The sequence below is a fragment of the Prosopis cineraria genome, unplaced genomic scaffold, assembly GCF_029017545.1.
Source record: "Prosopis cineraria cultivar Desert tree isolate PC_DT_omini unplaced genomic scaffold, ASM2901754v1 PC10, whole genome shotgun sequence".
NCBI classification, from domain to species: Eukaryota; Viridiplantae; Streptophyta; class Magnoliopsida; order Fabales; family Fabaceae; genus Prosopis; species Prosopis cineraria.
The window spans coordinates 1287307-1310647 of record NW_026555341.1 but is presented as its reverse complement, the minus strand read 5'-3'; the positions used below and the strand labels follow the sequence as shown (position 1 = coordinate 1310647).

General features: G+C 34.8%; 2 protein-coding genes across 2 annotated transcripts; both read right to left on the bottom strand.

Annotated features, from left to right (window-relative positions):
• Window positions 1-1147: 1147 nt before the first annotated feature.
• On the bottom strand, window positions 1148-7642 carry LOC129322136 (zinc finger CCCH domain-containing protein 44-like). The gene is made up of 10 exons (XM_054968214.1): window positions 7026-7642; window positions 6678-6757; window positions 6109-6296; window positions 5076-5991; window positions 4843-4970; window positions 4684-4743; window positions 4551-4601; window positions 4090-4160; window positions 3234-3388; window positions 1148-3133 (listed from the first exon to the last, which is right to left on the bottom strand). Exons 1-10 carry the CDS (start codon window positions 7418-7420, stop codon window positions 1344-1346), a joined length of 3834 nt encoding a protein of 1277 aa, XP_054824189.1. The 5' UTR covers window positions 7421-7642; the 3' UTR covers window positions 1148-1343.
• Window positions 7643-11626: 3984 nt separating this feature from the next.
• On the bottom strand, window positions 11627-17873 carry LOC129322831 (probable serine protease EDA2). The gene is made up of 12 exons (XM_054969246.1): window positions 17545-17873; window positions 16924-17049; window positions 16517-16672; window positions 15421-15603; window positions 14836-14952; window positions 14647-14700; window positions 14502-14573; window positions 13022-13227; window positions 12759-12853; window positions 12466-12540; window positions 12088-12171; window positions 11627-11858 (listed from the first exon to the last, which is right to left on the bottom strand). The coding sequence occupies exons 1-12, from the start codon at window positions 17734-17736 to the stop codon at window positions 11743-11745; spliced, it is 1476 nt and encodes a 491-aa protein (XP_054825221.1). The 5' UTR covers window positions 17737-17873; the 3' UTR covers window positions 11627-11742.
• Between the last annotated feature and the right edge of the window lie 5468 nt (window positions 17874-23341).

Below are 23341 nucleotides of genomic sequence, written 5' to 3'. Positions count from 1 at the left end.
GAAAATAAACAATTATAGGAATATATTTTTCGATCATTGAGGTAAGCGGCAACAATTAACCTAATGAACAATTAAATAATCAATTTAAAGAAAACATCAAAAGATATATATACAGTACACTCTTCCCCAACTATAGTATATGATGATAAATTGATAATCCATGAATTGAAGCCCCCAAAAAGTTCTCTCTTCCTCACAGCCATCCGTTCAGTGAAGTGTTGAATGCATTGCGTTCGTGTACACGAGTCGAATTTTTTTAAAAAAAAAAAAAACCCTGGAAGCTTCTCAATTTTCCATTATTGGCTCTCACCTTTATCAGATAATTGATCAATAACTTTTGGATAAGAATGAACAATAAAAACACACGACGAAAAGGAAAGAAAGAAATGAGTTTTGCCTGAGAATTTCAGGATACGGATCATGTGCAGTGGAAGGTCGTGCGCGGGGATGAAAAAGTTGAAAATTTTGACCATAAATTTTTACCTAATGACTAATAAAAAATAAATGTATAAAAAATTCTTCAATTATAAACACACAATTAGGTTTTATTTAAAATAAAAATTTATAAATATATAATATTTTTAATAAGTCTGTTAATTATTAATTTAAACAATATATATTTTATCTGATTGATTCAATTTAATATTAATTTTTTTATTTTTTATAAATTGATTATTTAAATGAACTCTGAATAATTTAAATTTAATTTTAATTCATATTTAAAATTTTTAATTTGTAATTTTTTAAAAAGTGTTAGAAATATTATACTTATTTTTAATATTATATTTATCAAAATAAAAAATTATAAGGATTATAAAATTTTTTAATATTAACTATAAACTGTATAAAATACATTTAAATAATCAATTTACAAAAAATTAATATTAAATTAAACTATTTAAATAAAATCTGTATTGCTCAAATTAATAATTAACAAACTCATTAAAAATATTATATTTATTATAAATTTTGTATTTTGGATAGTACACTTACAAATGAGAAACTTTTTTATACATCTATTTATTACTAACCATTTGATAAAAATTCATTGTCAGCATTTTTAACTTCCCATCCACTGCACGGACACATGATCCGTATCCGAGAATTTCTTGCCTTCTATTGCTTGTCCATGGACTTGACCATCAAATAAGTGTAAAATACCTTCTATTCATAATTACCAGGACAATCAAATGAGTGTAAAATGCCAGAGCCATCTTCTAGAAAAAATTATGCCACTTGACTGCTACTGTCGAAGGTTAAATTACAACAATTGGAAGAGAAACTTCCCCATTATGTTAATGCTTCAAAAATTTAAACGAGACTAATGGCTGTGCATTCAAAAATCATGGGTGCAAGTAACCACATGATGCTCCCTTCTTACAGTACCCACTTTCATAAAATTTACAAACTCGCTGCCCCCTGGGCGGAGGCCTTTGGGAGCCTCCATTTCCGCCACCAAATGGTTGCCTGTTCCAAACATGTCTACCCCTACCAGAATTCACATCCCTACCACGAGGAGAAAATCGATCGCTGCCATGCCTAGTTTGGTTCCCCAAAAAGCCTGGACTTCCCAAGGTAGTGTACGTATTTATGTTCCTGTTTTCGTGCACTGTCCCCTGTCCTGCTCCCCAACTCGTGTTTGCGTTTCCTTTATTATCCATTCCACCCCAGCCCAAGTTTGTATTCACCTGAGATGCATACCAACCACTTCTACTACTGTCTTGTCCGAGTCTCCAAGTAGTATCTGTAGGCATTGCCCAGGTTGCTGTGGATGGAATCCCTGAACCTGACTTCCATTGATTACCTGAAACACTATTCTTCGCGCCAACTACTTCAGAACTTCTGCCAGAATGCCCTTCCGAGATTCTTTGATGGTAATGCACATCCGGTTGGCATAGTAGTACCTCTGGTGCTGTGGATTGAGAGGGAAATTGTAAATCTCCTGTGGAGCTCAGTGCATCGCCTTTACCCGCATCAGGCATTGGGCTAAGCCCCTCTGCAGGACTGAGACAATTAGAACCCTCAGTCCGTTCCTCTCCACATTTCATCATCGATGTGGGAGATTCCAAGTCAGCAAGAGCCTCCATTTCTGCCAACAGATCTGAAACTGTTTCACCAAAGACAAAATCATTGGGTTCATCCATGATTGCCTGCCACGGGGATGTACTACAGGCTGCATTGGAAGGGGAAGAATGTGTTAGTTGATCACATATAGAAGATGGAGTAGCAGCACAATCGCCAACAGTTTCAGCTGGCTTCAATGAAGGTGCAGATACAAGATTGGGGTCCCAATCCTCAACAGAAGGATTTGGTGGAGCTGGCGAACATCTTCTCCACTCAACAGTCACTTCAGGAAGTGGTGTCCCGCCACCAACTAAGCTGGAAGCAGTACTCCAGGAATGTTTATTTTCAGCAGACTGAGCCGTATGTTCTGAATGAGTTGGCTTAGAGTTATCAGCAGGCAGCTCCAGAAAACCAATTTGTGAGCTTTTTGGTGATGTTTTCGTTGCATGAACAATAGTAGATGTTGAATCCATGCAAGTTGAGGAACTGGTTACTGGAGTCCAACTTGGCAAATCAATATCATCTTCATCACCCTGTCCAGCCCTGATCCCTAAAGATAGCTGGCTATTGCATGGCAATGATGCATCTTTAAAGCACTTCCCACTCAATACATCAGCTAACAATATAGAGTCATCTTGTTTTTCAGTGTTCCTCCATATTCTGAGGTCAGGAGGGAAATGCCCCTTTGCATTCCATTTATACAACAGCAGCATAGAAAATGGTCCCTGTATCTTCCCAGCTGGATCCCGATAGTGCCATATTTTATCAGTTGCAAGATCATTAAATGGCTGCTCCTTTCCTGTAGAGAAAGGCAATGATGGGTCGTCTGAATCAACACCAGATGTCCCTGACATTGCCACTACTAAATTATTGCTATCACCATTTGCTGCATCACTTGGGCTGGTCTCGTTCTTTACTGTACATGTATTCCCAATCTGCTCATGGGCAGCGACCGAAAATTCTAGTGCTCCGCATCCAACATCATTCAATACACCACTCTGACTTCTTGGAGAACTAGGCTCCATCTCTCTTCTATTAAATCCATAATTTTTAGGCTGTACGTTGCCATCTACATCAACATAACCACATTTACCATGACTTGAATATTGCCTGGATAACTGCTAAAAGAAAAATGAAAACAGGGTCCACACAGAAAATGATTTTTTTACCTTGCTTCCTTTTATCTGACTTTTCAGCATCTTCATCAGAGTCAAACATTGAATCCATATTTGGATCAGAGTATACTTTTGGAATTTCTGGCAGCCTTTGCTGTCGTTCCTCAGGTGAGTTCAGTAACTGCAACTTCTCCACGCACTCTCTCAGCGTGCAGTTTGGTCAAGGGATACTAGATTAACTTATAGGTATATTTGGCACATAAACAAGGCAGGAAAAGGCAGAGACGAGAATGAGTAACTTACGTATAAAAAGTGAGCAAGTTGCCTTAGTTCCAATTGATAGGTCAGTTAAATAAATCTTTTAACTAAAAGGAAATTTCTTCTACCAATTAACCCCATTACCAGAGATATCATATTATTAGTCAGTTCCAATTAATCTTATTGAACATTTTCCCCTCAAGGATCAATTTAAATTGGGCAGAGTGCCAATATGGCAACACCTTAATACCAGGCCAAGCCAAGGAACAACTACAATCCTGAACATGTTAATTCTAAATTAAAGTTACACTTACACCTAACTTTGGATGATAGAAAAAAAAAAAATTCAACAGCACAATGTTAGAAGGGTCAAGTGCATATATGCAAACGTAAGATGAGCCCAAATTATGAAAAATAATAACTAGATCAATCTACCATACTTCTGAACAGCTATCTTTACATGCCTGCTCAGAAGGTCTACAATAGTAACCTCCAATCCAAGAATCGCCAATCCCACCTAAATTATTAAGCATTCATAAAAAGATATTCACCCATGCATGATGAATATAACGACAATCAAAACAAGCGTTCCTATTACCCAGAGTCTAATTGAAAAAGGGGAGTAAGCAAAGTTATATAAAGTAAAGGATATTCTTTTCTATCTCCCTTCTCACTTGCTCTATCATGAAGATGGTTAAGCTGCAGTATCTCGCCTTCCAGCAACTAGAACAGAGAGAACAGAATTGTTGAAAATGATACCATATTCTAACAGCATGCTTCATGCTCCAATCAAATTGTCACACCAAAATTACATGACCATGCTTTAATGCATATACTAATCAGACAAAAAGAAAAAGATGCAAATTCTACTTTTACAATATGAAGATTTCTAATTAACTGAATGCTTTCACTAGATCCGCATGCAAAAGCCAATTATCAATTTTTCATGGCATGGGTAAATATATGAGGTGCTCAAACTACTCAGATCTGGACATAAAAAAAATGTACAGATAGATTTTCAGTGGAATTCAAGTTTCCTTTTAAAGTAAAAAATAAGTGATGATGAAGAACCATGTTTATAAAACAGATATAATGATAAGGGGGGAAGCTTACATCATTAACTCTCGTTGCTTGAAGTGTCAGTGCCTTGTCCAGAATCTCTCCCTGCAAACGATCAAAACTGTCTTGAACACAAAAACAAAAGATAGTCCATAGTATGGAAAGTTGACATAATATGCACACTAACCACAGTCAATCTTTTTGAAAACCCAAATTTTATGCTCTGCCGCAACCGTTTGCATTCATCCTGGACACATAATAAAATTAACCATTAAAAAGACCCAATTAGAAAAACCACAAAATCTAGAGATTCCACCAAAAAAACAAAAGAAAATGTCCCGTTCACCTCAGAGAAGTCCTGATCTGAAATCTCACTTATTTTCATGACCTCTTTCTTGTTTAAATTAGAAATTTCAAGCATAATGCCTGTTGTTCTTGAGCCAATATTGTAAGATTCAGCAACATTGCTGGTACCTGCACAGAGGGTATGTCACTAGTGACAATTTCAAATCATTTACTCATTACATATTCACATGTGAAAATCGCTGTTAGAATTAGTGTCTTTATAAGTTAGCTTACCTATAACATGTACAAGCCTATACATCTCTTGCTTTTGATCACTGCTAGAGACTCTTATCCGCACAATTGAACCAACAACCTTCTCTTTAAACTTATCAGCATCTTCAATTAGATTCTCCACCTGATTACGCCGCAAGTAAATCAAGTTAATGTTGTGAGCATTTATCGCAGCATATGCGTCCGGATTAGCAAGCAGCACATCAGCCCTTCTACGTGTTTTATGTCTCCTATCATTAGCCACAATTGACTGATTATTTTCATTGTCATTAACCTCCATCTGACGAGCAACATCACCAATTGGTCCTGACTTTATAATATTAGCAGAGGCATCACCTTCTAAAAGAAAATGAGATTCAAGAAGCTTTAACATTTCGAAGTGACCTACACGCTCTTTTCTGAACAAATTTACTAGCCTTTCATCACAAAGGACTTGGCTTTTATGTTGAGGATCACAAAGATTGTTTTTCTTGATATACTCTAACAAAAGAACCTCAACATCATGTTGAGATAGGAGAGATGCATCCCCATTTTTCATATGTGAAACAAACTCTAAAAGCTCCTTTGATGCCCATTTTGCGCGTTCAGCCATCAATGCATCTTTGTTACCAGCTGCAGTGTTCATATTTGGGCAGTCCTCCTTATTAAGAAGCCTTGGCTGTCTATTAGAATGGTTAATTTCTAAATTATTTGATTCTATGTCTATACAGGAGTTCTCTGAACCAGAACCCTTGTCGTCTTTATGGAGATGAATTTCATGAGGCATTTCTAACTTAGAACCAGTAGCAGCAGCTCCTTTCCATGGATTTTTAGCACGGAGGATCTCATCTAATGTCAAAGATAGCTTCTCTTTCAAGTACAACCAATACACCTTGAAAAGATACTCCCAGCTACTTTTGTCATCGAAATCCACTTCACACTGCACAAGCGGCACAAAGAAAGGAAAAGAATGACAACATGACCATCATCAGTATGACAACAACAACCCAAAATCGATAGTACATGAGATCAGTCGAGATTGAAAGTTTAGCATTACCATTTCCTTGTTTCCCTGTGCACAGTTCTCAATGAGCATTATAGTCCTCATGCACATCCCGCACAAACCTTTATTTCCTCTGACACACAGATAATCAGCGCCTTTTGTACAACCCTTGCACAAAGAATATGTACACGTATAGCACATATAATGGGATCCCCTTTGACAACTGCTGCATATATGCCAACCTGAATGGCACAAAAAATTAAAAAGTTGCATAAAGAATGATGCACAGGACCTCAACCCATATTGAATTAAAACTCCCGCCTTCTCTTAAATGCATGCGTGAGTATCCAGTCATTAGATTGTATCAGATGAGATTAAAGAATAAAAAGGGAACAGCATTGAAGACTATTAATTCAATTCCCTATAATATATGACTCGGAATATTGGAACCAGAGACAATAATAAGCGACCCATGCATCGGAACTTAAAATACAATTTCAATTCAAATAGCGAGTGGAATGGGTTTGGGAAATTAGATTTATTGGATTGGTATTAGGCTTTAATGGTGAGTTTTCAGAATGCCAGCAACACACAAGAAGGGTGTGGTTTAAAGAGAAACATACCGCAATTCCATTTTGCCTTGGAGCGGAAGAACGCCTCGTCTCGCTTAATGCATGCCGGATGGTATGCTTTAGGACAACCCCTAAAAAAAGGGAAAGGCAAAAAGGGAGAGAGGATAAATATAAATGAAAAGATAAAACGACACGAATGATTAGAATTGAATAAAGCGTAAGACTCCTTAATTACGACCTAAGAGCCATGCGTTGTAAATTGAGGCACGAAATTAGTTTTGCCAAGCGCCACATCTGAGGTTATTAAGCAATTTGGTGAATTTATAGTTTAACTCCGTTATTTCCCGTAATTCTCTAGGACGGACCAATCCGTAAACTATCGGGATCGCGATCACTCACCGGCGATCACAGAGAACAAGGCTCCCACCATCGAAACAAATGAAACAGACATCCTCCTCGTCCCTATTCTTCTTCAATGGCGGTTCCCTCGCAGTACCCCTGGCCGGCCGGCCTCGCTTTCTTTTCCCCGAGCTGCCGTCCGCAGCCTTCACATCAACCTTGAGTTCCATATTGGGCAGGCTACCATGCTGCGTCACGGCCACATCCACAACACGGGCAAGCGCAAGCGGGACCGGGGGGAGCTGGGAATCCCGGGCATCCCCCGAAGTCCGGCGGGGATCGACGGTCATCAAGTCGAGAGTCATGTGGGAACGGTCAAAGTCCGGTCTCTGAGCATCGGGAAGAGAGGGCTTGTCCATGGGAGAAGCCGGCAGGAGGTGGTGAGGCTTATCCATAGAAGATCGAAGAGGAGAAGGAGAATCGATCAGGAAATTAGGGACATGAGGGAGGGGAGAGAAAACCCTAGTGGTTCTGGGCAGCAACGGGGGCACATGGAAATGGACTGTGATCAGATGTGACAAGGCACTGTTTGTTTTGTTGGTAATTTCGTGTCAGAACCCATGAGTGGGGACTTTTGGATTGGTTCAACTTCAATGCCGGGAGGCTCTCCCCCAGCTCCAATATTGCGTGGTTTCTTTTATTTTATTTTATTTTATTTTTACTTTTGGGGAGAGAGAGGGAGGGGGAGAGAGAGGGGGGAGAAAGAGAGGCTTAAAAAAAAGACTTGCTTAAGAGTTGGGGAGTGATAATAATAGAGAGAAAATTCACCTAATGGGAAGAGAGGAGGCGTTTGGACTTTGGAAGACGGAAGCAGGAAGGAAGAAGCATTGTGAAACGTCAAACGCGGCTCTTGGGAAGTTCGATTCTGTGCTGGGCGAGCACCACGTGGCTAGTGGGCACCGAGAAAAGGCTACTCCACGTGGGATCCACCCCTCCGAAATTTGTTCAATGCCTAAAACATGCTTCCCGGCAACTTGCTCTTCCACACACAAATTCAAATCTGTGACCTTATAATTATAATTATAAATTAAAATAATTTGAAGAAATGGCCACTATTTTTGTGCGTCGACCGTCAAGAGGCGAGACCAGACTCATGATCCAGGCTACCGCTACAAAGGGGATGTATCGCGTTGTGAGGGCCCACCCCACTCCCTCCACGTTTTCCTCCCCCACTTTCTTTCCTTCTTTCTTAACTTTGGATGACTGCTTTTCATTAAGTTAACCTTTTCTAGATTCACCTTTTACCCCTCTAATCTCGTTTACAGGGTAAATGAAAAAAAATTTCATTCCATTTATAAAGTATTTATTAATTTTTAATATTCATCTTTATATTTTTATCTTTATTAAATATTTTGAATAAAAATACTAATAACAAAATTTAAAAATATTTATTAAAAGTAAAAGTAAAAATTTATTAAATTTTAAAATAAAGTTAATAATATTTAAAATATTTTTTAATTTTGATAAAATATAATGAAAGTTACTCATAAATAAAATCAGAAAGACTAATTAACAAGCGAGCGTATTTTTTTCAATAATGCCAGCATGAACATTTAATGCTTGCCAAGGTCATAGTTAAGATTTTAAAAAAGACTCCTACATAAACTGAACCGCACCTGAGAGGGATGCTTGAATGAAGGAACAAAAGCTGGCATCTATATGAGATAGAGAGATGGCTGACGTATTCCGTTTGTTTAGTTGAACGGAGTGAGGCGATGTTATCATCAATAATGTCCAGTCGAAACTACCTGCTTTGACGCGCGCGAGAGAGAGAGAGAGAGAGAGAGTGATTCCAGGGGCGCCAGAATGTGATTCTCGTTGCCATAAAGTGTACATATCAGCCTTATTCCTTGCTGGTCCTCGGGCCATTTAATTTTTGCAACTGACCTTTTGCATGTTCCAAACACAGTTTTGATACCACGTACATGCTTTTGTTTCTCTCCAAATTCGGTTTTCAAATGGCGGTGCTCTTCTTTTTTAAATTCTCAACTTTTAAATCCATTGACTTCTCAGTGGAGAGTACCAAAAATCCAATCAACTCATTAATTCACTGAAATGTCAAGTCATTTATATTTTTAAATTTTGAATTATATGCGAATAACATTTTTTACCAGCTTTGTAAATAACATATTTGATGTATCATGTCCCCATCCATGAAATCAATAGTAAAGATCAGATATCAAACACTCGTGCAATATTTAAAAGGTAAAGGTGATTGTAAAATGTTGAATATCAAGATTTTTGTTTTTATGACACAATGTTTCTATTACACTTGTGATTACTCTATTTTTGGTTTTTTATCATGGATTGTAAACTCTCATATTGTAGTTTAATCTTTTTTATGTAAAACATAGTCCTTGTTTCTCCTTTAAAAAAACCAACTAAAAGATTTAAAAAACAAACAATTAAACAAAGATCTTTTTTTTTTTTACCTTGACAGTATCAAGACCTTGAATACCAGATAACGTCATTCACGAAAAACATAATGTCCTATAGTTTGAAAATGTTACGCGGACTATGGAGGATGCACTGTCAGGTTGTCAGCACTTGATTAGTCAAATGGCATGGCACCTCAAAACCAATGTGCTTTTTGTTTTAACAAGGATGTGTCAAAAGGAGAAAGCAAAATTTCAATTTGCCATGTTCTGCTGCCAGGAATCGGGCGTTGCACAAATTTTGATACAAGACTTCTTTCCTTATCGGAAAATCAGACTGGATCGAGTGTAGCCCTGCCTCGCGAAAGTTGCAGGTTCTTCTTCTCGAACCACGACAAAATCGCCGATGAAGGGAGCTATAATAGTCTGGCACGGTTCTTCCATTTCCATTTTCTCTAGCCCAAGCTTCCCTCACTATTGTCGTATTCCCGATTCAATTGAATATGCTGTCAATTTCATTTTTCATTCTTACACGCAAATCCGATTGCTTGTTGTTTACTTCTCATGTAGAAGGGGCTACCATAGAGTAGATTATGCGTTGTCTCTCTTATATAATGTTTAAATGGATTGGTTAGCGATCTATCCATAACTCGAGAGTGGACTGGCCACAGGCCTCCCATGTCCTTTCCCCTGATATTTTCACAGGTGGAGCAAAGTTTCTTTCTCCAATGAAGTCAAAGAAAACGGTTATTCGTTGCCAAGGAAACTGGAAAATTAACAGACAACACAGAGTGGCTCACGGATTTTAGATTCACTTCATTCGTTATATTCTTGAATCGATCATTTCAAGAATCTGCAATGCGTAATTATTCATATTTATTTCTAGTATTTTGCATTTGTCTTTTTGTCCATTATTGTTGATTACTTCTGTCTCTCTTTCAGGCAGGTTGCGATTCAATATTGCTGGATAATGATCTGTGATAATGACACTATCTGGATCCGAGATGTCTCCAGCTATCTTCTTCTCGCTTGGGGTCGCCACATTTCCAAGCTGCAGCTGGGAAGCCTAATCGAGAGCTGCTCTTTAGTGTTGGATGACTTGAACCTAATATTAGGGTCGTGCAAGGTTGAAAAATAAATGATCCATTTCTCTTTACCTTGTCACAGAATCAATTTGATGGCATCTAGACTCGTATACACTACGCGGAAAATTCAATTGGTCAAAGAGTGCCACTGCTATGGATGCTTCTTATGGTGATATGGCAAATGAATATTTCATTGCAAAGGCTTGGCAACGTTGCCAATTGTCTGGCTCTCATCTAGCTGCGAGTCTAATGGCTTTCCAGTGCTCTTGTTCATTGTTCAGTTTAGTTGGAGCCAACTCGTCCATTTCAAGATCTTTTAACATCATCGCTGAGCTTTTGGAGGGCATCGAACTGCATCAGGCACTGGTATCAAAGTATAGATATTGAAGATGTTCGGTGAGGTGGCTATCACGGTAAAAGAGGAGCCATTTCAAGCTGTGAGCATTTCTACAGAGTTGGTGATGGATGGTGCTAACTATTGTCTATGGATAAACAATGCATATTGAACTCTTCGATAGTAAGTTGTATAATATTTGCCTCCCTCGAAATCACAATAAATGCGACGGTCAGCATAAACAAAATAGAAAACTATTATAAATAAGAAACAAATAAACTATAATCCAGTCACATTATTACGTTAAGCATACCAAACATCAATTTGTTTTTTGTACCGAGTGGGCAGATATTTGCCGATACCAGATAAGTGATCAGACAGCAAAGCGAGGTGCCATAAGGCCGTCGTGAATGATAGAGATGGCAATAGGATTGACAAGACGATTAGCGCCCATTTTTGTCCCACTTACATTCATTGTCGCTCAGTTACAACGACGCGAATTACCTACCCATTCCACGTCAAAAACTCTAAGCTCTCTTGTAATGAGCTGTTTTTTTCCGAAGGAATAACTTTTCATGGCAGTTGGTTTTAAATTTGTTTTGACAGCTTCACAATTGATCACGTCTAAATAATAGGTGGAGAATCATAAAATTAGTTTTTTAAAAATAAATAAATAAATAAACACGCGTAACATTAAAACTAAGGTAAAACCAAATACAAACTCGAGAAGAACAAAGATCTCCTTTCCCCATTAACCTCCCTCCTACAAAAAACGAGCAATACATACATTACAACACAACACGCCCAAGAGGAAAAAGTGCAGATATTATATATATTCATTCGATTAGTTCATTCAAATGCGAGTCAAATAACGTTTAACGAGTTATGGTTAAAAGTATTTCACGATATTTATATACAAATAGTTAGATGAAACTTCTATCAGTGTCTCGGCACTCGGACAGCCACAGGTCCATATGCTCTGTGATCTTTTGCCTCACTTTGCGGACCGCATCCGGATCAGTGCAGTTGTTCTCGTTACCTATCAAGAAACGTGACAACAGAATAGAATGTAAACACCATAACCACATTTATATGTAACATATCAACGAGCTAGAGTCTGCAAAACTAAACGGGAGATTTGGTCCTCCATGTGAGTGGGGGAAGTAATCGTTGTTATGGAAACGCTGGTAAGAAACGAAGTTAACTCCTTCAAAAAGCAAGTTCTCTGAATGACAACAACGATAGGAGAGCAAATACAAAGCATATACCTTCAAGGTTCAAAGGAGATTGAGGACATCCTCGCATATCAGTACCGTGGCCACAATTATAACATGATACAGTGTAGGAAGGCACTGGAAAATGCAGTAAGCAGTTGTCAGTGAATGATATAAGAACACAGCAAAAGTGCATCACATGGTAAAGGAACAAATATTAATTTAAATTTAACCTTCTTCCCACCAAGCATTGCCTAAGATCATATGGCTCATAGTCAACAACAAACAACGAAAAGAAACTACACATTATTGCTTGGTGCAACTCTGATTAACAGACGACCAGGAATTTGAGTAATTGGTCATCAAATAGAGATCCAAGTTGGCTTTGAGGAATGTCAATGTCTAAATTTTGATAAACAAACAGCTACTCACTATCGGTGGTTGAAACTTGTTTGGATGCATGTCGCCAAGGATCCTGTGAGCCGTTTGTAAATATTATTTTTGAACCTGTACATGCACATTACTATAAGGTACATAACTGAGATCCAGCAAAGTTAAAACCATAGAATGTTCAAGCAGGAAATGGTCTAAATTGGCCTGAGCAAGAAGGCACACTAAGTGAAAGTTGAAAAATCATAAACATGTTATGCATATATTTTTGCACGCACAACCATATTGTGAAAAAGAAAGTAACATGAAAAGTTAGGCAGACGTAGTTTCTTTACCAGCAATTTTTGTGCCTCCATAATATATATTAGTTGAAGTTACATCAGGAAAGATGCCCTCTCCAAAGACATTTTTGCAGAGGTCCAAATGATATCTGCATTTATTTGAAAACTACAACAATTAAACAAGACTGCAGTGAAAAAAAAAAAAATTATAAGACAATAAATACTAAAAACTAAAATGATATCAAAAGAAAGAAATGAATCATGTCAACAGAGGAATATATGAAATTAATAGAGAGAACTAGGGATGAGAAACTTGCCTTGTGTCAACCTTAGAGGACCGTATACTATCATTTGCTGGAGCCACCTGAAAGTATGCAACTTCAGTGCAAACTTGAAACCACCACAATCGATCAGCACTGTCTTCTCTAACAGCAGTAATTTTCAAGTGCTTCTGATTATAAGTCTGAACATCGACACCAAAAGTTTCAATGTAAAACTCCTTTACATATTTGGCATATGCGTCCTGCGTGGTAAAATATATTTTTCCCATAAGAAGAATTAGACAACTATAGAGGCATAGAGAAAGCAAAAGAAGAATCTTCACAGAACAAACATTAACCGCGTAACTCCAAACCAGCATTGTTAGAACGTTGTCTCACATGCTAGTAACTACAATAATAGTAACTCCATTAGATCCTTATGATAAGGTACCTTCTAGAGGAGATTGATGGTCTTCAATACGTGACACTTGGTTTGGTGGGGTATTAATCACATTTTTTCAAAATTATCACTATTTAAACTCATTAACTATGACAGAAAATGTAATACAGATTTGATTTTTTTCCCCTTCAAAGATGGGCAAAATTGGAAGTTTATTATTTTTTCAAACAAAATTAATGACTTAGCCATTTCTCTTTGGTTCTAGTGAGGTGGTTAGAGATACCTTATAATAAGGACCAAAGGGAGTATCAAGGCCATTTGAACATTGGTAAAGTTCAGCCTCAGATCCATCATCCATCATGTTGAAACTTAACCTTAGTTAAGAAAATCCAACTCCTGAGTCAAGAGTCCTAATCACTTGGTCATAGAGGCTCCAAGTCCATGATGGGAATCAATTCAATTCAAGAGCTTAAGTTGTCAAGTGAATGTCTATGAAAAGTTTTCCTACAATCTCTAAAATCGAACAAAACAGAGAAAATAATATTATATCATTATTTCTAATATCTAATAACTTCAAAAGCTAGGGCTTATAAGCATATATGACACTCAAAAGTCCAAAGCTTTAACATGTGATAAAATATCAAGGACCATGTTTACTAACAGTTACTGGTTACTACAGGAAATACAAAAGCATGCACGGCTAAAAGAGAATAGTTGAAAACAACTGAACTATTGGTGGCGAAGTAGTGATTTTGCAAAGATTTCATTCAACCATAAGGAGCATGCATTGGTAATAAACTGAATCAAATGATAACTATTATGTAAATCGTATTCATAACTGATACTGAATGCCTCATTGTTTATATCTAACTCCAAACTTTTTTTTTTTTTGGGGGTAAAATATTCCCAGAATTTTTTACTCTTTGATAGATGGAACAAATCCAGACTTCTGCTGTGAAATATGATTAACAGTTTACATGACTATAATGAAAGTAACAAGTTCGCCAAGAGAAGAACTTGCACTTACAATGTCAACAAGGAGGTTTATGCAGTACAAAAGGTAACAAAATCCAAAACTTGCACATTGATTGGTTTCATTCATGACAAACAAGAATGGAGCTAGATTTAGAATCATACCACTAAATCCTCCCCAGCCTTATTTGCTGCAACAAGAGGTTTGCATATTTTATCTGGATTTCCATATTGAAACTGCAATATTTAAGAAAATGTTTAGTCAATGTGATTAAGAAATTGCCATTAAGACAGCAGTTATATTGATTACCGCTGTAGCAGCAGCATCTGCCAGAAAATACATGAAGTCTCCATCAATTTCTAGCTGCAAAAAGGGAAAAAATTAACATCCGACTAGAGAATTCAATAGAAATTCTTGGATGGGGGCATCTGAGTCGTGTTTTAGGATTAACTATAACATGTATCTGCAATCAAAAAGCAAGAAAAGACACAAGCATACATCTGCTGCATCAAACAAAGATTTCAGCTTCCTTGCATCCTTTGCAAGTCTTTGTTCAATAAGTTTATTAGTTTCCTGTAACGCTGCTTTACATTCAACACCTGCTGATTCACCAACCTGCACTTAAAATATGTAAGTTAAAACGAGGGAATTTTGTACAATATGCAACATCTAGATAATAATACCAGTATTAAAAAGCACCTGCACATGAAGATATAAAACCTATTATCACCTTGATGTGTAGTGATAGAAAGAAGAGAGAAAGAGAGAAGAAACCGAGAAATATAAACTGAATATGAATTCAATAAACTCAAGTCTGAAAAATAAGTACAATATTGCCTCTTATTTATAGGCATAAGATCTATCCTAATCCGATTCAAACTCTAATAATATAATAATATAATCAAATATCAAAATTTATCTAATCCTATCATATATTATAAATCTCATCTAAATCCCAAATATTCTAAAATAAATAGATATCCTAATCTTATCAAATAATAAATCAAATCTAAATCTATTTAAATAATGTAAAATAATCTAAATCTATTTAAATCCTAACTAATTATTAATTACATAACACACCTGCTGATCAAATTCTGTAAAGTTATAAACAGAAAGAACAACTGCAGAACTTGCAAGGCTTCCACATGTTAAATGGGGAAACTTGAGACGGAACCATGCACTGAGCGCTCCAGGATAAGAGATGCCAAAAACAAACCAAGAATTTTCGCCTTCTGTTCTATTAAGCTTCAAATTTAATGAATCCTGCAAAATAATTTCAATTAATTAATCAAAAAATGAGCAGCAAGATTTAATAAACACCATATACATGACCTTCTCAAAGAACTATGGAGTCTTTTAATAAATGGTTAATGTTATCACTTATCATGCAAACCTTAAGGAAAGCAACTAAAATAAAAGAAGACACTATGATGAACTGAGACCTATGGAGATATGAAGACCTATTGACATGGAGATATTGCTTCATTGCATTTTTCAAATGGATGTGCATTAAACTAGAGAAATTACCTCATATGCACACATGTAACCATCATAATGCAACTATAAGCACAAGCACGATAAATTCAATGTCCTAGGTCAAGTGTACATAAACAGCTCAAAAACAATCCGATCTTCCATACCAGTGACTCCAGATTATTTCTCTTCCCTCTTTAAAATACCAGTGCTGATATTACCTTGATAATTTTCATTTACCACATGCAAATGAAATGCAGTGCAATGTACCCACTGAAATATCATGCGGACAAAAGATAGGCAAAATGAGCAATTAAAAAAAAAAACCAATGACATACTAATTTTTACAATTATGACATAATTAAATGAATGTTTCTCATTTGGGGAAAAAAGTCATTGCAAATACTGACCTATGACAAGGACCTAGATAGGCATGGTCACACCGTTTCCTTTCAGCAGAAATTTACAAGCTTATGCATTCAATAATTATTATGCAACATACCACTGAAGCTAAATAATTAAACCAATCTTTTACATGATCTGTGCTTCCTAAATAATAAAATAAATAAATAAATAATTGAGTACCACAAGACTATTTGTTATATAAGTTTTCTTTTTTAAATCAGATTTGTTATACTAATTCACAGGGTTCATTTGCACCAACTTGTCTTCAATCATCATGGTAAAAATATGGCTTACTTACCTGATAATACTGGCGAAAAATAGCCAAATCAAAGAGTGCCTGTTTGGATGAAAGATATCTCAAATTTTCGGTTGATAGGGATTTGAATGGAGAACTCTTTCCATAATAGCGATGCTCAAGAGAAACTACAGCTGCTCCAAACTTCTTTGCTAGAACCTACAGAGAGGTTACAGGACATGAAAATTTGAATAGGTTATTGCCGCTTTGCCAAAGACACAACATCCTTTTCTTTCAGGTGAAAGTATGTCTTATTGACAGCTATAGCATATGACATTCATACCAAAATACAATTATGATCTTACGTCAAATATATATGATTTAGAATTAGAATTAGAATGCCAACATATTGACCAACAAAAGCGACTAGAGGGTGCCAACACAAGTTTGGACACAGAAATGCAACTTACACTAATATAATCATTTGATATCCCGTTGCAAGTATATTCACCGCAGATGACCATAAAAATGGGTCCATCAGGAATTCGGAAATAGTCAAGGAACTCATAGTACCGTTGCTGAAAATGACGGTGGTCCTGCAGGCAAGATGCAAATAAGCAATTAAGCATAACCAACTGTATCCATATCCGATGAGTAAACGCGATAAATAAATGTCAAGATGGGATCTTTTCTTTGCTTTTTCCCCCTTTTAATAAAGGCGCAAGACAAAAGCACCGAAAGTCTAAAAACTTTCCCTTTTTCTTGTCAAATTACTGCACAATGTTAGTGCTAGTAAATCTTATAGTAGCTGCAAACATTAAATTAACTAACTGTAACCTAACCCTTTGTCTTTAATTCAGAGACCTTGACTTTCTAAAATTAATCCTCATCACAATAAGTAGCACCAACGCCCTCAGGGACTTGAATATTGATTTAATGAAGCATTTGACATCAATCTGACTATCGAATCTGGGCGGGCATTCATTAACTTAATTGAACCCGCACAGGAAAAGTTAGCAACTTTCGGCAGATAATTACGCAGAAAATAATCAAAATTATCCACATGGAGAGATATGGAGGGGGAAAAGTACATAGGGGGAGAAGTGGTCGAGAGTCTGATTGAACCAAAGCTCCTCGGTGGTAAGATACCTGCCGGAGGCAGAGAAGCGATCAAGCAGCGAACGAGGCGGCGTAATTCCATAAGAAACCGTCGGGAATGACATGAAGAGTAATAGAGATGACGCGACGATGAGCGCCCATTCGTGTCTCATCGTCGTACCCATTCAGACCCCCTTGTCCAGTATGCGCTCTGTTCCTTCCTGTCTTCCGCGCTAGAACTTGAACCAGAAGTCCAGAACGCCCGATTGCGCCGGTAACACCTGTTTGATGTGTTCGCAGTTAGATCCACCTCTAACGACCGAGAACATATACAAATCCAACTGATGTTTTAAGATTTTATTTCGTGGCCACGTGGCCCCGTGATCATAAAATAATAAATTTATCAATACCATCAAATATAATCGAACATCTAAAAATTCTTTCCATTCTGTTTTAGTTACGAAAACATCCTGGTTAGTATTTATTTAAGAAGATATTTGGTGCTTAAAAATTATGGTTTTCAGTTAAAGTCATATTTACCGGATTATTCTTATAATATTGAATTCATTTATTTGGTAAAATACATGCATAGACATTGACAAAGCACGCAACAACGAGGATGAGAACACGAGATTCAGAGGGCATGGCCGAGAATATAGCTTTTGTTGTGCTACCATTTCTTTTCCTTCACTTTTTCCATCCCAATCATTCATTAATTTCATAATGTTAAAAAACTTATTTAATAAAATAATATAAAAGGTTTAAATGAGAGAAGTGAAAAAAAAATAGAGAAAAAGAAATTAAAAGACACTTTATCCATTATGTTGAACTTCGACATCCTATTTTCTATCTACACAAGTCACCGTAAGCAACTGTGAGTATGACTAGGATGAATCAACTGTGAGTATGACTAGGATGAATCCAATCATTTTAATTAAAAAATTGAGAAAAATAGTTTGAAACTCAAAATATTACAGCCAAGATGAAAAGAAGGAAACATTTCATGACAGGATCAAATATGCCACTTTCCTTCATATCAGTATAAAATAATTTTAAAATTATCCTGCAAGACTAAATAATTAAATTGAAATTATGTTTTATATGAAAATGATTAAAATGGCCTCTAATTAATTTTTATAATAATTAAAGTCTCAAACAAGAAACATTTTTAAAAAAGCAAGTCAAGTTATAGTCTTAATAAACTTGCTTCATGTTATTACAAAATGATATTAAATATGTAAAATGTGTAATATAACAAGCTTCTTTATTGAATTTACAAGTGACTATGTTAAGGTAACAAGCCAATACGAGATTTCAACAAATTTGTTTCATAATATTTATAAAATAATATTGAATGTGAAAATTGTATAATTTAATTAGTTCTTTTATTAAGTTAACCAATAACATTATTAAAATAATAAGTCAACTTATAAAAACAATAATTAGAGGCATTTTAGTCATTACATTGTAAAACATAATTTCAAACTAATTTTGAATAAATTGACCCAATGGTCATGAAAAATATAGTTCTTACAAATTATGGATGAAGTTTTTGGATATTTTAAAATATGGCTCATTCACAAAAATTATTAGAGGTGCTTTTTCCTTTTTATCCACATAACAAATATATTATTAAAATGCTTTTGCATAAACTGGTCCATGGATATATCTTCTATAATTAACTAAATGATTTTAACCTTTAACTAACTAAATCAAATCCTTATACACACGTCCATCGTATCTCTCCCCATTTCACAATAATTTCTTCCCTTTCTTGGTGGGTGGAGGAATCAAGGTGATCTTCTATAAGAGACATCCTAACATGAGTAATTCAATTTTGTACCTTTGCAAATGAGTCACATTGCAAGGCTTCCTTGCACGAAGATCAATGTAAGCTCAAAACTTTCATTGCAGAGGGTATTTGATTCTCTATAATAAGTTGAGATGTCTAGGATTTTTTACGAACTGTGTTTGATTTGTTTTGGGTAAATGATTGTATTTTTGTCATGCTTCTAATCCATGACAGTATGTTAGTGATATACAATTGTATATCACTAATAAACCATATCATTGAAAATTTATCAACACTATTTAATCTTGTAGATATGAGGATGCTTAATATCGTCATTTCTTATGACGGAAAATGGGGTTTGCTAGTTTGGGTATTTGATTTTTATGGCTTTTTCGTATTATGAATAAACTATATCAGTAAAACTTATCAACACTATTTAATCTTCTAGATATAAGGATACTTAATCTCGTCATTTCTTTTTTTGAAAGAGGATCTATAAGGTCACATTTACTTAAAGGGTTTAAACCCAATAAAGACTACTAAATTTTCATAATTAAAATGATCTCATACACTTTCAATAATCTCGAATCAAAGTTTAAAACATTTATGGAAGCCTGGGAATCAAAGAAAGAATCAAAATATTTGCATAAAAACTCAAAATAGTGAACTGTGCAGAAAACTTCATGTTCCCTGTGGCGTGCATGTCTATGTTTTATGCACTGCAGCGCATTGCACGAGCTTGACAGCACAGGGAATGAACTTCTAATGTGTCCCAAATCTCCATTCGACGTTCGATTATGGTAATCTTGATATTTATAGAAAACTTTCTCATAACTTTAACTAATAGCACAAGTTTCACAACCAAATTCATTTTTTATCAAAAGTTGGACACCTATCACCAATCTCCCTTCATTTTCACAAAAACTCAAAATCATGGCATCCAAAGTCTCATACATGTGCCAAAAGCCTACAATTTCTTTTCACCTTTTTTAACAAATGCAGGACTTGCACAAGATACGGTGTTCATAATATTTAAAATTAATAACCTGTTTGGATACCACAAAATAAGCAATTTTACCTATCAAAACTATGGTTTTGGTTATTTTTTTAAAAAAACAAACATATCAAGTGTGTTTGAATTTCAATTGAATAAAATTAATTAATATATTTAATTTTGATGATTATTAATTATGTTATAATGTGATCATGTTTGGATGTTGTTCTTTAAAATTGATTTTAATAAAATTAAAGATATTTGAATGATTTAATCAAAATCAAATTTAAATATAAATTACTATAAAGAACATTACTTTTTAAAATGTAAATATTGATAAAAATTATATATAATATTGTTAAATTCGTGGAACTCTATTTAACAAATAATATAAATTTCATCATATGACATAAAATAAAAATAAAAGGTAGTCAAGATCACTTGTGATTTGAATGATAAAAAAAAATCAGAATCTTAAAAACATAAGATACAAATTAAGCTAATGCATAAATTAACATATCCATTTAAAACAAAACAAAATTATGCAATTCCTTGAAAAAGAAAAAATGTTATTGGAGGTATTTTCTCCCACTCCTAAAAATTTAGCAAAATCGCTTAATTTTCTAATAAAACCAACGAAAAACTACAACTGAAAGCTAATGAAAGTAGTGAAACTCATTGGATTGGAGGGTATGTCTGGGAGGTGAAATTTCTGACAAGCAATAAATGAAGTAATGGTAAAATTGAATTTGATAAGCCACTCCCCTTAACTTATGAAAAAACATGATTTTGGTACAAATGATCAACCATGGTTTTGGTTCTTATAATTGAATGTGACCTATATCCAAACAAGCACCTCATTTTTCTCATAATCGATGTTCCTTCCAAAACTTCATTTTACTTTTAAGCAATCTATAGCTATTTCTCATAGTCAATTATGCATTTGATTCCATTATTATTTGTCAGAATTTTTAATCCACTAAAAATACCTTTTAGTCAACAGCAATACCGCAATTCATATGGTGGTGTTCAAATAGGTCTTCCTAAGACTTTGACCGATAAGATAAGTATCTGCATTAAAAAGTAAAAAACATAGGACCTTAAAATTGAAACATAACAAATTATGATGAAGAAGATAATGAGATTGATATGCAAGAGAAGGAATGTGTTTGACCTCAAGATTGGTATCTAGAAAATCTTTATTAATATCATCATGTATAATTTAATTAATTTTTTTATATATAAGCTGTAAAGTCTTCCTTACTAATCTAAAGTTAATTCCAAAACCAAGGTAATCATGAAATAACTTAATTAGATTACTAAATTTGTAAAATTTTATCAGTGGGATCATAAGTTTTCAAACTTATAAAACTCTTAAATATCATTTAATAAAATAAAATCAGAGTACAATATGATTACACAAGTATAAGATACTAAAAGAGTTCAAAGCATTTGCATTTAATGTTTAAAAAATCATTAGTGCAAAAAAAGAAGGTGTGCTGCGACATGTAACCAACGTGCCATGGCACATTCCTCTCTGTGTCGTGCATTACACAGAATGATAGCTTTTATTACTATCATTTGATTGTAACAGTGGCAAACTTCTAATGTGTAAGATTTCCCTTATCGAATTATGAATTAGCTAACAAAATCTAAGGTAATTAAGGGGTTAACCCATAAAGAGATTACCAAGTATATAATTTAAAATATTGAGATCCCAAGTTTTTATAGGTTATAATGAGTTAAAATCATTCATTAAACCTTTGATCAAAGTAAAATAATGTTTTGTAAGCATGAGATATCTCAGAGGAGTAAAATGAGTTAAAATAATTTGAAAAAATATCAAGGGCTGAAAAACATAATAGTGAACTACGGCTTGTGCACGATGTGCCACGATTCCTAACTTTCTATGCCACATGTTGCAAAATGTTGTATGTTCATGACAACAAATCTAAACAACTTTTGATGTGTCTCATTTCTCCATCCAACGTCCAAATGAGATAATCTAAATACCTACGGAAGCTCTTTATATAAACTAGCTAATGACTCGAGTTTAACTATTAAATCAAGTCACACTAGGAAGTTGGACACTCAAATATATTTTCATAACTTTTCACAACTTTTACAACAAAAGAGTGTCCAAAACCCCATGTAAGTACCAAAAGTCATTCTTAACACTCAGATTATATTCATTAGACTTAGGACTAACCATACAATGTACCATATGCACATATACACTATTATATCACATTTTTACCCCTTAAGCCCTTTAATACCAACAACAAAAGGGGGAAATTTTGGGTCTGTTTGGCAATCTGATTTGGAAGCAGTTTTCTGTTTTCCAAAAAGTATTTTAGAGAACAAAAAAAATACAATATTGTTATAGAGAACAAAAAAAATGAAAACAACTTTCAAGTGTTTTAAGATTATTGTTCTAGAGAACAAAAAAAAATAAAAAAAATACATACGTTCAGTATTTTTTTTTAGAACATGTTTTATAAAATATCAGTTCTCAAAATAATAAAATAAAAACAGTTTCAAATAGCTCATTTAGCATTGCATTTCACTAAAAATCATCATATTATGTTTAAAATGACCTTACTATATTTGCACTAGTATTTTGGTTCTATCAACATTTATAATTTATTATAAACAACATTTCAAGTCTCAAAATATATTCCAGACATCATAAATAACTACATAGTGCAAGTTAAAACAAAAATGCATCCTAATTGATAATATTTAAACTATTATACAAAATAAATGAATTAAAGAGGCATTACAATATGAATGCTCAGATTCCTAAGCCTTCGAAGCCTTTTCTCTTTTTGCACCAGAGCTAAAGCCTCTAAAATATTGAAAAAGAAAGGTGAGTCCAGTCACTTAGTAACCAAGGTACACCTACCTTATGCAGTTGTATATCAATTGAATAGACATACATAAATAAAGTTGATTTTTCTTAAAATACATGTTCTATTACATGTAATAAAAATTGTCTTTTCTC

Coding starts and splice junctions, on each gene's coding strand:
- LOC129322831 (XM_054969246.1), bottom strand. CDS start 17,736: ATGGGTACGACGATGAGACACGAATGGGCGCTCATCGTCGCGTCATCT. Junction 14,953..15,420: donor TTACAGAATTTGATCAGCAG/GTGTGTTATGTA, acceptor TTTTAAGTGCAG/GTTGGTGAATCAGCAGGTGT. Junction 12,854..13,021: donor TCCTCTAAGGTTGACACAAG/GCAAGTTTCTCA, acceptor AAATAAATGCAG/ATATCATTTGGACCTCTGCA.
- LOC129322136 (XM_054968214.1), bottom strand. CDS start 7,420: ATGGATAAGCCTCACCACCTCCTGCCGGCTTCTCCCATGGACAAGCCC. Junction 6,758..7,025: donor CTTGTTCTCTGTGATCGCCG/GTGAGTGATCGC, acceptor CCCTTTTTTTAG/GGGTTGTCCTAAAGCATACC. Junction 3,134..3,233: donor GTCAGATAAAAGGAAGCAAG/GTAAAAAAATCA, acceptor ATGTTGATGTAG/ATGGCAACGTACAGCCTAAA.